This window comes from Piliocolobus tephrosceles, chromosome 16 (genome assembly GCF_002776525.5).
Source record: "Piliocolobus tephrosceles isolate RC106 chromosome 16, ASM277652v3, whole genome shotgun sequence".
Lineage (NCBI taxonomy): Eukaryota > Metazoa > Chordata > Mammalia > Primates > Cercopithecidae > Piliocolobus > Piliocolobus tephrosceles.
Window position 1 is genome coordinate 23,660,331 of NC_045449.1, and position 12,508 is coordinate 23,672,838.

The 12,508-nt window shown below is 57.4% G+C and overlaps 1 protein-coding gene across 8 annotated transcripts in view; it reads right to left on the reverse strand.

The window, feature by feature from the left end:
* Positions 1-12,508, reverse strand: part of MYO18A (myosin XVIIIA) — a 107,018-nt gene that overhangs the window by 18,685 nt on the left and 75,825 nt on the right. For all 8 annotated transcript variants that reach the window (XM_023183923.2, XM_023183925.2, XM_023183924.2 and 5 more), the window contains 13 exons: positions 10,952-11,017; positions 7,003-7,131; positions 6,197-6,340; positions 5,725-5,814; positions 5,474-5,593; positions 5,158-5,269; positions 4,592-4,719; positions 4,130-4,284; positions 2,312-2,435; positions 2,026-2,226; positions 1,356-1,466; positions 706-810; positions 241-387 (listed from right to left, as the gene is read on the reverse strand). In XM_023183923.2, the coding sequence (XP_023039691.1) occupies positions 241-387; positions 706-810; positions 1,356-1,466; positions 2,026-2,226; positions 2,312-2,435; positions 4,130-4,284; positions 4,592-4,719; positions 5,158-5,269; positions 5,474-5,593; positions 5,725-5,814; positions 6,197-6,340; positions 7,003-7,131; positions 10,952-11,017 (1,632 nt within the window). The remainder of the gene's footprint in view (positions 1-240; positions 388-705; positions 811-1,355; positions 1,467-2,025; positions 2,227-2,311; positions 2,436-4,129; positions 4,285-4,591; positions 4,720-5,157; positions 5,270-5,473; positions 5,594-5,724; positions 5,815-6,196; positions 6,341-7,002; positions 7,132-10,951; positions 11,018-12,508) is intronic.

Consider the following 12,508-nt stretch of genomic DNA (forward strand, 5'->3'; position numbering starts at 1 on the left):
TCCTCCCGTGACAGGGCTGGTGGGCACCAGGCCCCATCCACACCACCCTGGGCTGGGCGGTGAGACAGTAAGGCACACGCAGGGCCTGGGGAGTCTAGCTGCTACATGTGGCTCTCCCCTCTATCCTGTCACTTTCCTTCCCAAGGACTCACGAGCCACTGAGAGGAGTGAGAGAGAGAAAGAGAATGGAAAAGGTAAGCTCTGTTGCGCCTGGATCAGCCGTGTGCTCTCTGGGGATACCTGGTTCTTAAGCTGGGCGATCTCTCGCTTGCTGGGAGCGCTGTTCTTCAGGTGGTCCAGCATGAGCTGGGCATCCGCCAGCAGGGCCTTGGTGCGCTTCAGGTCCTTCCGCAGCCGCTTCTCTGACTCAAAGTCCCGCCGGTTCACCTGGGTGGGCACCAGCAGTTGGGGTTCTGGGCTCCACACAGGGCCTCCTCCTATCTTACCCAAGCCCACTCCTCACCACGTTCTCATTATCAGTGTCCCCATAAGGATCCTGGAAGAGCCAGGATCATGCCAACCAGTGATAAAGGGCTGGGTGTGCCAATGTATAGTGATGCCTCCATCGAGGGATGATGATGGGCTCTCTGCAGCACCCCCATCCCCCTGACAGCTCTGTTCCCGGCTCCCCACCCTAGGATCCCCACTCCTCAGGCTGCATGGGCAGGTAGCTGGTCAGGCTTGGCGGGTGGAGCGTCCCCTGACCTGGTCGCTGAGGGTGGCGAGCTTGCCTTCCAGCTCCCGCTTCTCTCGCAGCACCTTCTGCTTGTCCTCATACTCTTCCTCCAGCTGAACCTCCATCTGTTTTAACTGGAATACCGTGGGGACAGAGACCCGTCCTTCCCTTTAGTACCTGGTGCCAAGCAGGCCCCTTTGGTTCTGGGTTCCCCACTCCGGGAAAACAGTGGGGCAGGCCTGAGCACAGTGATGTTGGCGGAGGGGTCAGAACCTAAATTTCAGGTTTCTAGGGTTTCAAAGCAGCCTGGGAGGGTGAGGAGGGATGGCAGGCCACATGCGGTGGGGCTAGCCAAGACAGAATAGGACACCTCGCCGCACGGTGGAGACCTATCCAGCCAGGCTGGCTGACTGCAGGCAGCATCAGTATAGCGCAGCACAGCAGGGGCACAGGGGGCTGCCCGTGGCACAGAAAGCAGGGAGCGCTAGTTCCTCAGGGGCTCAAGCTTCTCCTGAGCCAATACATCCCTGCCAATGCCAGGATCCCGAGAGGCACTTCCTGGCCCAGAATGACAATGGAAGACAATGTGGCTGAGGTTGGGAGGCAGAAAGCCCCTTACTTTAAAGCGGCGATGGGAAAAGGTGTTTACGCTAGACAGGTAAGTACTCAGATATCTTACCTTCTTCTGACACGACTGCCGGGCCTCCTCCACCTCCTCATCCCGACTCTCCATCTCCTTAGAATGGGTCTGTCTCATCCGCTCCATCTCCATCTCCAGACGCAGCTTGGCCTGGAGGTGGTTGGAGTAGGGTCTGGGTTCCCTCCCCAGCAATGCCCACCCCCTTCCCACCTGTGTGTGGCTCTCCCTAGGCTCACGGGCTGAGAATGTCCGCTAGCCAGTTCCCTTTGCTGGCACCTTGCTCTCGTGGCAGCAGCTTCTCCAGAGCAGCTGAACTCCCTTACTAGAGGTCTGGCATAGGCCCAGAGAGAGGTAGCTGGGGTGGGGACAGTCCTGTAGCTTCTCCGTCTGCCTGTAGGCTCTAGCTGCCTGAACTGACTTGGTGGCTTGGTGGCAGGCTGGTTGGGCCTGTGGCCCTTAGCTGCCATGCATCCTGAGCCCTTCCCTACTAGAGCTCCATCAGATTTGTTTTTGTGGAAAGTTCCATGACTGCGTCTTCACACTGTGGCTGGCACAGATCAGGTGCTCACTCCACATTTTGTGAGTAGGTGAGTGAGTGAACACATGAATGAATGGAGGCAGGATCCTCTGGCCCATGCCTGAGGCTGGCTGTGGGGATGGTGGCAGCCCTGCTGCACCTCACCCCTCCCTTGGCCAAGCTCTCCTGTACCTGCTCCAGCATCTGGATGGTCCCTGCCTGCTCATCCAGCTCTTCTTCCTGATCCTTGACTTTGGCCTCCAGGTCCCGGAGCTGTTTCTTGACCTTGGCCAGAGAAGCCTCATCCTTGGACTCTTGGGAAGAAATGTCCTGGAGCTCTGCCTCTAGAGATACAACCTTCTGGGTGAACCCTGCAATATCCATGTCCTTTTCCTGGAGCAAAAGAGATGAGGCTGGTGCAGGGCTGACCCCAGGTTGTGAGGGGGACAGGGCACAGACGGTGGGTGGCCCTACCCACCTCTAGTTGCTGCTTCAGGCTGAAAGCCTCAGCAAGGAGCATGTCCTTCTCCCGCTGCAGCTTCTCCCGCTGCAGCTTCTCCCGCTGGGCCTCCTCATGTGCCTGCGAGAGCTCACTGTCAAACCTGCAAGGCAGTGTGGCGGCTCCATCAGATGGGGAAGAGCCGGGGTCCCCCACACAGAGACTGTCAGGAGGTGCTGCCATGGACAGGACCCAAGCAGGGGTGGGGGAACCCACGCAGCCCTAACGTGGGGCCAGTGGCAAGGTAGGGGTGACATTTAGAGGTGGCAGATCAGGCCACTGAGGCCCTATTGAGCAACTGGGTCTGGGATAGGGAGCACTCAGGCGAGCCCTTTCACCAAGTAGGCCTAAGAGGGACCCATAGCCTGCTTAACAGGCCCCTCAGGAGTTAAGTCTCTACCTTTTCCATTTCAACACATCAAAGAATGAGGGACCAGGTGAGGGTGGGGTGGGAAAAGGGTAGAGATGAGCACCCTGCTTCTACTAACTCACTTTCCACAGTTCAGTTTGGCAACTGTAAGGGCAACAACTGGCTCCTTGTCCCTGCCTCTGGGCACCAGCCTTTGGCCAGGACCAGGCACCCCAGCAGTGCTGGCAGGACACCACCAGGACACCCCATACTGGGTTCAGAGCTGGCATTCCCACTGTGCCCAGCTGGCCACATGCCTCAATGGGCACACAGGGGGCCTCATTCTTCACTCCTCCACTTCCCAGTCTTCCATTTCCCGCTAAATATGGAGCAAATTGCTCAAATTCCTCTTACCACCTTCCCTGAATAGCTAATCAGGTTCCTGTGGAAGTTGAACGCTCCCCTTACCCCAACCCCACATCAAAAAAAAGGAAGAAAACTCCGGGCAGCTGAAACCTAATAAGTTGCCCAGCGGGGAGCACAGCAGCACGGTAACTAGGCCGAGCTGGTATTGTCATTGGGTGCTCAGAAGGGGGGGTCGAGCTAAGGGTGCCAGCCTTTGGGTAAAGGGGTAGGGTGGGGGAGAGATGAGAACGAGGGAAGTGGCGGTCATGGTGTCAGGTGGGAGGAATAGAAAACCTTCCTATTTCCCCAGTTGGGGAGATGGTGGTGGGTCCAGGAGGCCGGGGGTAACCCAGAGTCACTGGAAAGGCTCTGCCATCCTCACTCCCAGGGTCGTGGGTGTGGGGATACCCCTTCACAAAGGCAACCGGTGCCTCTGCTGAGAAGCCCTTCCCCTGCAGAGGAGAAATGGGTGCTGTTCTTGCTCCCCAGGGCGCCCTGCTGTTCCCAGGGTGTGTGGGTTCCTCAGTACTGCTAATGAAGGCGTCCCATCCTCATTCCCAGCCCGGGAAATTAATTTAGATTGGATTTTCTCCTGTGAGGGCCACCCCCCTCCTTTGTATCATTACCATAATGAGATGGAAGTGGCACGGTAGTTTAACGACATTAGTCAGGAGAGAGTGTTTGTGTAGCTGGGGCAAGTGAGGGAGAGGCAGAGCTGGGGGCCGGGGGCAGGGACATAGCGGTTCCTGCACGGGCCCTGGTTGATGCCCTTCCCGATGGGGCCTGGCACAGGGTGACAGGCACGTGATGCGGGGAGCACCTCTGAAAGCAGAGGCCTGGGCAGGCCTTCAGTGGGGACACAGCTTGAGTCCACCTGGAGGTCAGGAGGGGGCCCCTTCACGTTCCAAGATGAGTGACCAGGCAGGCAAGGGCCCCGCACAAATTCAGGTCCTTCCTTCTTTCCTCCCTGGTGGGCGAGGAGGCAGTCCTGTCTGTGGCTGCTCCAGAAGGTTCTCTGGGCCCAGGTCAGGGGGCCCACCTACCTCCTCTGCTTCTTCTCCAGCTCGTGGTTGCGGACCTGCTGGCCCTCCAGGTGCAGCTTGGTGTCCTGCAGCTCAGCCGTCAGCCGCTGGCACTTCTTCTTGAGCTGCTGCAGAGCCCGCTGACTCTCCTCACTGTCTGCCTGCAGGTCCCCGAGCTAGGGGCCGAGACAGGGTGCATATACAGAGAGGCCCGGGAGCATTGGTGGAGAAGGTGAGGAGAGGGAGGTGGGTAAGTGAGGGGAAGACCCAGGGATGTGGGAGGAAGTCGGGTCTCCCAGGGAACTGAAGAAGCTAACGATAGTCTGCTCCTGATTGCCCCTGCACCGAGAAGCTAACATGCCAGCCTCCCTGATCTGTCCCAGGCCAGGCCTGCCTGCCCCCAGCCTTCACTGGACTGACACGAGGCACCAGTTCCCCTCCTGGCCCTCTCAAGCACAGGCCTCGGCTCCTCCCCAGCCTCACCCGCCGCTCCAGCTGCCTCTTGTTCTGCTGCTCCACCTCCAGCTTGTCCTCAAACTCCTGCTGGAGCCGTTTCTTGGTGAAGTCCACCTCCCGCACAGCCCGCTCGTACTTCAGCCGCCACTCGCCACCTGTGGGGTTGAGGCAGGCATGGGAGGATGGAGGTGCTGAGAGACCCCAGAAGGGGCAGAGGGGAAGGAGGATGGGGCAGGGGGAGCAGCAGGTGGAGTCAGCCAGGGCTCAGAAAGCTCTCTGTAATGATGGCTTCCTCCCAAGGCAGAAGGAGCCACTAGCCAGGAGAAGACCAGAGCGAGAGATGTGGCTACACGTGCTGTGCCTCCCCCAGGGACTGCTGGGACCACGGCCCTCAGTCTTTGTCATGATCGTGGTTGTTACAGCTCTACCTAACAATCCCCTGCATTTATTGGCACCTCTGCCTTCTCATCCGTTTCTTTCACTTTAGCCCCATGGAGGGGAGACAGGCCTGGACAAGGGGCATGACTACCCAGGGGTGGGCATCAGGGCTCGCATCGCAGGCCACTGCCAAGCTCCTTGGGCCTCAGGCCCACCTGCATCATCATCATCCACTTCCCCGTTGATCTCCGCTGCCCGGATGAGACGGGCCTCCATCACCTCCATTTCCATAACCTCCATCTGCTTCTTCAGTGCATCGTACTGTGTCTGCAGAAGACGGGGTTTCAGGGTATGCCATTCTGTCCCCTCATACCCACTCCCCGAACCACACAGACCATGCTCACATGCTTACCCAGGGCAGACAGGGATGCTGGGCTGGGGTGAAGACGCCAACTGTTTTTGGGGGGAGCCAATGGGCACTATGGTGTGGCAGTCACCAGCCTGCTGTTCTCACCCAGGCCCTGCCCTCACCTGCAATTCCTTCATCTCCTTCTCAGCCCGGAGCCTCTCTGCTGTCTCCGCATCCAGCAGCTGGGAAGCAGACTCTCCTGTGTTACGCTCATCTGTCAGCTCCGATGTCAGCTCCGAGATCTGGGGTTGGGGGTAGGGAGTCACCACCAATTGAAGTGCCTGCCTCACTCAGCCAGAACACCTGGGGGACCTGCAGGGGCTGGGTCTCCCTGCAGCCATGCCCAGTTGGTGTGGTGCCAGGAGTCACTCACCCGGCTCTCCAGCCGGTCACTGTTGAGCCGCAGCTCGTTTCGCTCCTTCTCTACCTTCTCGAGCTTGCTCCGCAGCTGCTGGATCTCCTCCTAGGGTGGACCAAAGAGGGCAAAGTGAGCCAAAGGCACTGCGAGGGGTTGGGGCCCTGGGTCTGCACCCCTGTAGTGAACAAAGTTGATGAAGCTTGGGCCAGGACACCATGGGAGAAGGCATGTCCCCAGTAGCAGAGCCACTGCCTCCCGGGAATCCTGTCCCTAGACCCTTTCCAATAAGCTAGGGATGCCCAAGATTTTATTGTTAAGAGGCTGCCCAGGGACTCAGCCAGCACCCCGGAGGGACATTTTCTGTTTGATGAGCACATTTCAAGGATGTGAGCTCTCTGGACTAAATGAAGAAGCGCTTGGAAGTCCAAGCTAAACCGGCAAGGCTTCCCCCCACCCAGAGACTTGGCCCTCCCAGGCTGTCACATACGTCTTTGTTCCGGATCTGCTCCTCTGACAGCTGTACTTCAATGAGGGGCCTCACTGTGGTAAAGAGCTTCCACCAGGGCCAGTCCTTCACCCCTTTGTTCTTCTTGATGTTCTTCTGAACACAGCGAATGGCCAGGTCCTGGATCTGCAGGTGGGGTGGGGGTGGCGCACAGTGGGGTTCTCAGTCACCTTGGCCAAGCTCGGCCCAGGATCCTCCCCACCATCAGCACAGGCCCCCAGGGCTGCTCCTCTGGCCTCCTGACCCCGAGTCAGATACTTCCCATGCTCCCCCTTGCCCCAGGCTCCCTCCATCCCTCAGAGGGTGGGCAGCACAGTACCCAGCCGTGGGAGCACCGCGCTGGGCACTAGCCGCTCCGCTGCCATTAGGAATAATTTCATCTGCTTTATTTGCTGCCTGATTATTTCCAGCACCCTGGCCTAGCTGTGCTATAAAACCTAATCTTGCTGAAACACAAGAGGCGGCAGTGCTGGCTGTTTTATGGACTTGCTAATAAGAAAAGGAGTCGCTGACACAGCTCCTTAATCTTCATGGAGCAGCCTATGATCCAGAGCCCACCTTTGCCTGGGCCCTGATTCCCCTCCCCCTCAACAAAGCCCCCCAACCAGGCCCCGTCGCTAGGCACACTAGCACACTTGCTGGCACCAGGGAGCTGCCCGTTCCCCACCCTGGCCCAGGAATGGTGGCCTGGGAGGTTCCTGCCTCTTCTCCCCCTCATAGCCCCCACCCCAGGAACTTGGCTGTGCCCATCTAGGCTGCAGGGGGAGGGGATGTCCCTAGAGCAGCACCTTTCTCTTCTTAAAGTGCTGGCGGGCCAGGTAGCCCCGGCAGGCTGCTTGGAAAAGGGTTAGGTTCCTGCTGGTTTGTTCATCCCGCTGCTCCTCCAGCCGTGCCAAGGTACCCGCCCGGAAGAACACCTGTGAAAAAGCAGGCCTGGTGAAGGCAGGAGACTGGGCCAGCCCAGCAGAGGAAAGGGAGGGAAGGTGAGGAACTGGAGAAACAAGCAGGCCAGGGAGTACAGCCCTTCGCTTGGGAAGAGCCTCAAAATCCAATTGTCCAAGAGAGGAGGGGAGGAGCAGGAAGAGGCCCTGGGAAGGCTGAGGGAGCAGGGGCTGGGGAGGTTTTGGCAGGGGAGGAGTAAGGTGTGACATTTAACTTCAAAGAAAGATGAAAGGAGAGGAAAAGTAAAGGGAAGATATCTGGGGCAAGGAAGGAAATGGAGCAGTCACTGGTCAAACAGGGAGGGGGCATCCTGCCACATCTGTGAGGGCTTCCTCACCCAGGACTGCCAGCAACCCTGTCAATGCCCCCTGTGCCCACAGCCCACTGCAGGGCCCAACCCGGGCTCCAGCTGGGACTGCCGACTGCTGGGATCAGGGGGAGAGGATGCTGGAGGATGTCTGTGTGAGAAGCAGTGCTGGGGAGAAGCGTGCAGAGGAAAAGCAGGGAGAATGGAAAGCGGGGTGGTGGGAAGCTCCTGCCTTCTCCTCCCCCTCCCGGCTACTTTCATTTCAGATGGTCTCCTCTTTCATGTGCCACCCCCCAACACACACCCAAGTTTCACCTTCTCATGAAGAAGCCAGTGAGGTGGGCGGGGGTTGGCCCAGCCGAGGGACCTGTCATACAGGTTTGGGGGCTGGAGGGCAGGCATGTGCAGAACCAGCTGGGCGCCCCCACACCCGGCCTTTCCTTAACACTCTGTGCCGCCCTAAGATAGGGCTTGGTAAAATTTGCCACATGTCACAAAGAGGAGTGTGTGTGAAACGGGAAGGTTTGGGTGAAAAAAAATCACTCTGTATCCATGAGAGTGGGCGGAGACACCTAGGTATAGGCCTACCTCCATCTGGCACGGAACACAGAAAATTCCTTTTTATGGGGCAAAGAGATGATGTGACTGTGATGGGAAACAGGTTATGTAAATGCACTGAGAGCCAACAGGCACAGTATCCCAAGGCCCCCTTCAGCAAAGATGCAAAGAGAGGGCCTAAACTTTCTGCTGAGAAAGCTCTGCCTCTGGCGACTCCACAGAAACCTGGTCCCCTGAGGCTGGCCTTGGAAAAAGCCAGCTCAGTCCTTTGTGACACTTCCCTAAATCCCACCATCGAACATGGGGTCTCCCATGGGTCCTAAGTTCTACCTGAACCTCAATTTCTTTTCTTTAAATTTATCTTGAACGGTCTTACTCTGTCACCCAGGCTGGAGTAAAGTGGCATGATCACGGCTCACTGCAGCCTCTACCTCCCAGGGTTAAGCTATCCTCCCACCTCAGCCTCCCCAGTAGCTGGCACTACAGGTGTGCACCACCATTCCCAGCTAATTTTTGTATTTTTTTTTAAGAGATGGGGTCTCCCTATGTTGCCCAGGCTGTTCTTGAACTCCTGACATCAAGTGATCCTCCTCCCTCAGCCTCCGAAAGTGCTGAGATTACAGACACGAGCTGCCGTGCCCGGCTGCTCAATTTCTTTCTCTCTTTTTTTGGGGACAGAGTCTTGCTCTGTCACCCAGGCTGGAGTGCAGTGGTGCAATCTCTGCTTACTGCAACCTCCACCTCCTGAACTCATGCCTCAGCCTTCCAAGTAGCTGGGACTACAGGTGCCCGTCACCACGCCCAGATATTTTTTTTGTATTTCAGTAGAGATGGGGTTTCACCATGTTGCCTAGGGTGGTCTCAAACTCCTGGGTTCAGGCAATCTGCCCACCTCAGCCTCCCAAAGTGGTAGGATTGCAGGCGTGAACCACCACGCCTGGCCCCCAGCTGCTTAATTTCATATAATGTGCAAGTCTGAAATCCCACTGGGGGTAAAAGGAATATCCAAGCCCTACCAGGGGACAGCAAACATGCTTGGTTAGGACACATAGCCACCTGACCAGGGCAGAAGTGAGGTGTTGGAGTGGGGGGTGGATAATGGCCCAGAGACACAATGAGAAGAGAAAAAATGGTCTAGAGGCCAAAGCAGCGAGCCTCAAATCTCTCTTGAACATTTGCGGGGTTAAGGGTCCTTCTGGGTATTGGGTGAAAGCTCCAGGCCATCTCCTCCCCAAAATACACATTCATACAAATTTTACAATGTCAGGAGGCTCTGAGCCCCCCAAAGTCCTTATTGAAACACTCAGGGTCCCATGGCTCAGACGAAGACCCCCTCCTCTGAAGCAATGTGACACACAGGGAATCCTTGCTCACGAGTCAGTGTTGACCAGAGCCTAGACGGCCTGAACTTTCTTTCCCAAACTAGATGTGAGCAGGCACGCAGTGTTGGCCCAGCTCTGCCCTTGAGTGACAGTGTGCCCTGGGGCTTGCCTGCCTCAGCCGGGCACCTGGCATGGCTCAGGACGACTGAAGGTCTGAGATGGCAGCTGGGAAGAGGATCAGCCTGTACAGGCCCTTTCCTGCCCTGCCCGAGATAGGCCTGGGAACCCAGGCATGGGCTGGAGGAGGTGCCATCCCCAACGGCAGCCAGCAGCAGCTCAGCCTGCTTGAGAGGCAGGAACCTGGCGGGAAAGACCAGGGTGACAGGACCCAGGGAGAGACCCTGCAGCTGAAGTAGAGCCTGACAGCAGGCAGCCCTAGGCAGGGGCCCTAGATGGCAGCCCCAGCTTAAAAAAGCAGGGGGAGCGGAACAGACAGAGAGAAAAGAGCTGAGCCAGACACAGAGGTAGACAAAGCAGTGACACAAACCAGAAAATGACACAGAAAGAGAATGGGACACAAAGATACAGAGAACAAGGAGAAAAACAGAACCAGAAACCAAGGAATAGAGACCAGCAGGGACTGCTGGGGCCAAAGGGAAAGCCAGGGACGGCAGAAGCAAAGATGGGAAGATGCAAAGACACAGAGATGGGAGGAGCGATTGACAGGGAGAGAGGGCAGGAGGAGCCAGGAAAGTGGCTCAACATGCAGGGCCGAGAGGATCAAGCATACAGGACAAGTGAGACTCAAGCCTCTGCAAGCACCTCCTTGCACCGCACACGCCCCACAGGACCCTGCAACCCAGAGTTCCTTCCCTCTCTGCTGGCAGACAATCGGTCCAGAACCCTCTCTGGCTCTCCACTGGCCTCCTTTCCACCCCAGCCCTGGGGCACATATGCGGGTGCCACCTGTCCAAGCTTCCCAGGCTCGGAAGAGAGGGGCATGCAGGGCTTCCTGCCTGTGGGAGGAATGCTCAGCTGACCCTTTGGTGAGGAGTGACGCGGCAGACTGGCACCCAGGGGCCAGCGTGCCTGCATTTTACGCATGGCGTTCCATTCAGATGAGGAATTCGGCCTGTGGGCAGGTGGTGGCGGCACAGCCTCACCAGGTCCTGCTTGCTCTCTGGAACCCAGCAGCCCCAGATAACTCTCCACAGGGGCTCTACCCAAGGCCTCCTGCCTCTTCCAGCCCACATCCTCTGGGTCCAGCCCTCCAGTCTCCCCAACTCCCCACACCAGGACTCGGGCCAAGTTCAGGGCCACCTTCCACCCACTCTCTCCTGACGTCACAGAGGTGTTCCTGGCACTGAACAAGCCAGTTATCCAGAAGGAAGGAAAGTCAGGTTGCTGCATCTGAACCCTCTAGCTCCCTGGCCCCTAACCCTGAAGGGGACAGCCCCTGAGTGGCTGGGCAGGGTGGAGCTGGGGCAAGACTCAGAGGGCACCAGGAAACCGGTGATGTCTGGCTGAGCAGCAAGAACAGGAGGAGTGGGCCAGCCACCCAGGGGCCCCTGGAGTGAGGCCCGACTGCCCTCCTGTGGGACAACTCACCCGGCTCAGGCCCATGCAGCAGCTGCTCTTCTCCAGATCCAAGCACTCCAGCAGCTCCTCCACCGCCTGTAGAGAGAGGCCTCCGTCAGGCAGCTCGCCTGGGTCTCCCCTCACCATGCAGGGCTTCCACCAGGCCCTTGGCCCTTCCCCTCCCTCCTCCTAGACAGTCTGTTACTCATGCACTTGTGTGGGCTTCCTCAGTGTCAGGCATTGGGTTGTACTCTGGGGACACAGAGATGACTACAAGAGGAACAAAGCATCTTGCTGGGGAGCAAGACAAGTGAACTACTGCAGTGCCCACAGGAGGTGGCACCTACACAAGGCACCTCAGACAGCTCTTGGTTGTGCTGAGAACTTCTGATACAAGTGAGAATTTGCTGGACGAAGTAGGGAAGAGGGCATTTCAGGCAGGGGAACCAGTGTACACAAAGGCCTGGGAGCACAGGACAGCAAAATGCACTGAGGAAACGCCAAGTCGCTCACTGGAACTGGGATGGGGGGCAGGTAGTGAAGGTGCAAATAGAGAGGGGGCTGGAGCCAAAGCACGTGGAGCCCCATGTGCTTCGGGAGCCCCTGAAGGGTTCTCTCAGAGATGGGCATGATCAGGTCTGCACTGGTAGAGGTCTCACTGGCAAACGGGTAGATGGATGGAGACCTACCCCACTTAGGCAGGAGTCCACAGGAAGGGAGGCTAGAGCCTGGCCCAAGGGGAAGAGAAGAGGAGAACACACAGCAGGTGTTAAGGAGACAGAGCCTTGCCGGATATGGGGATAGGGTTTGTAAGGAGGAATCTAGGGCTATACTGAGATTTCTGATTTACATAACTAAGCAGATAATGGTGCCATTCTCCAAAGTAGGGAATATAAGAGAAAGAGCCGACTTGTGGGGACAGAGAATGAGTTTGGTTTGAAAAAGCTGAGTCTGAGATGCCATAAGGGATAGGGGTGCAGAAGTCCAGAAGGCAGTCAGATAGAAATGTATGTCTGGAGCTTAGGAGAGAGGCCTGGGCTAGAGGTATTGATTTGGGAGTCATCAATATATATGCAGTAACTGAAGTGATGAGTGTGAATGAGGTTGGCCAGGAAGAGGGTGCAGAATAGAAAATACATATGGCCAAGGACAAAGTCCTGAGGAAGACACCTCTTTACTTCAGGAGCTCAGGGGGAGTGAGAACAGAGTCAAGGGGGAAACCAGGAGTGGCAGCAAAGAGGCCCAGGAGAGGATGTCCCAGAAAGAATGGAGCCCCGTGCTGCTAAGAATTCAAGTAACAAGGCCGGGCGCGGTGGCTCAAGCCTGTAATCCCAGCACTTTGGGAGGCCGAGACAGGCGGATCACGAGGTCGGGAGATCGAGACCATCCTGGCTAACACGGTGAAACCCCGTCTCTACTAAAAACTACAAAAAACTAGCAGGGCGAGGTAGCGGCGCCTGTAGTCCCAGCTACCCGGGAGGCTGAGGCAGGACCGGGAGGCGGAGCTTGCAGTGAGCTGAGATCCGGCCACAGCACTCCAGCCCGGGTGACAGAGCGAGACTCCGTCTCAAAAAAAAAAAAAAGAAT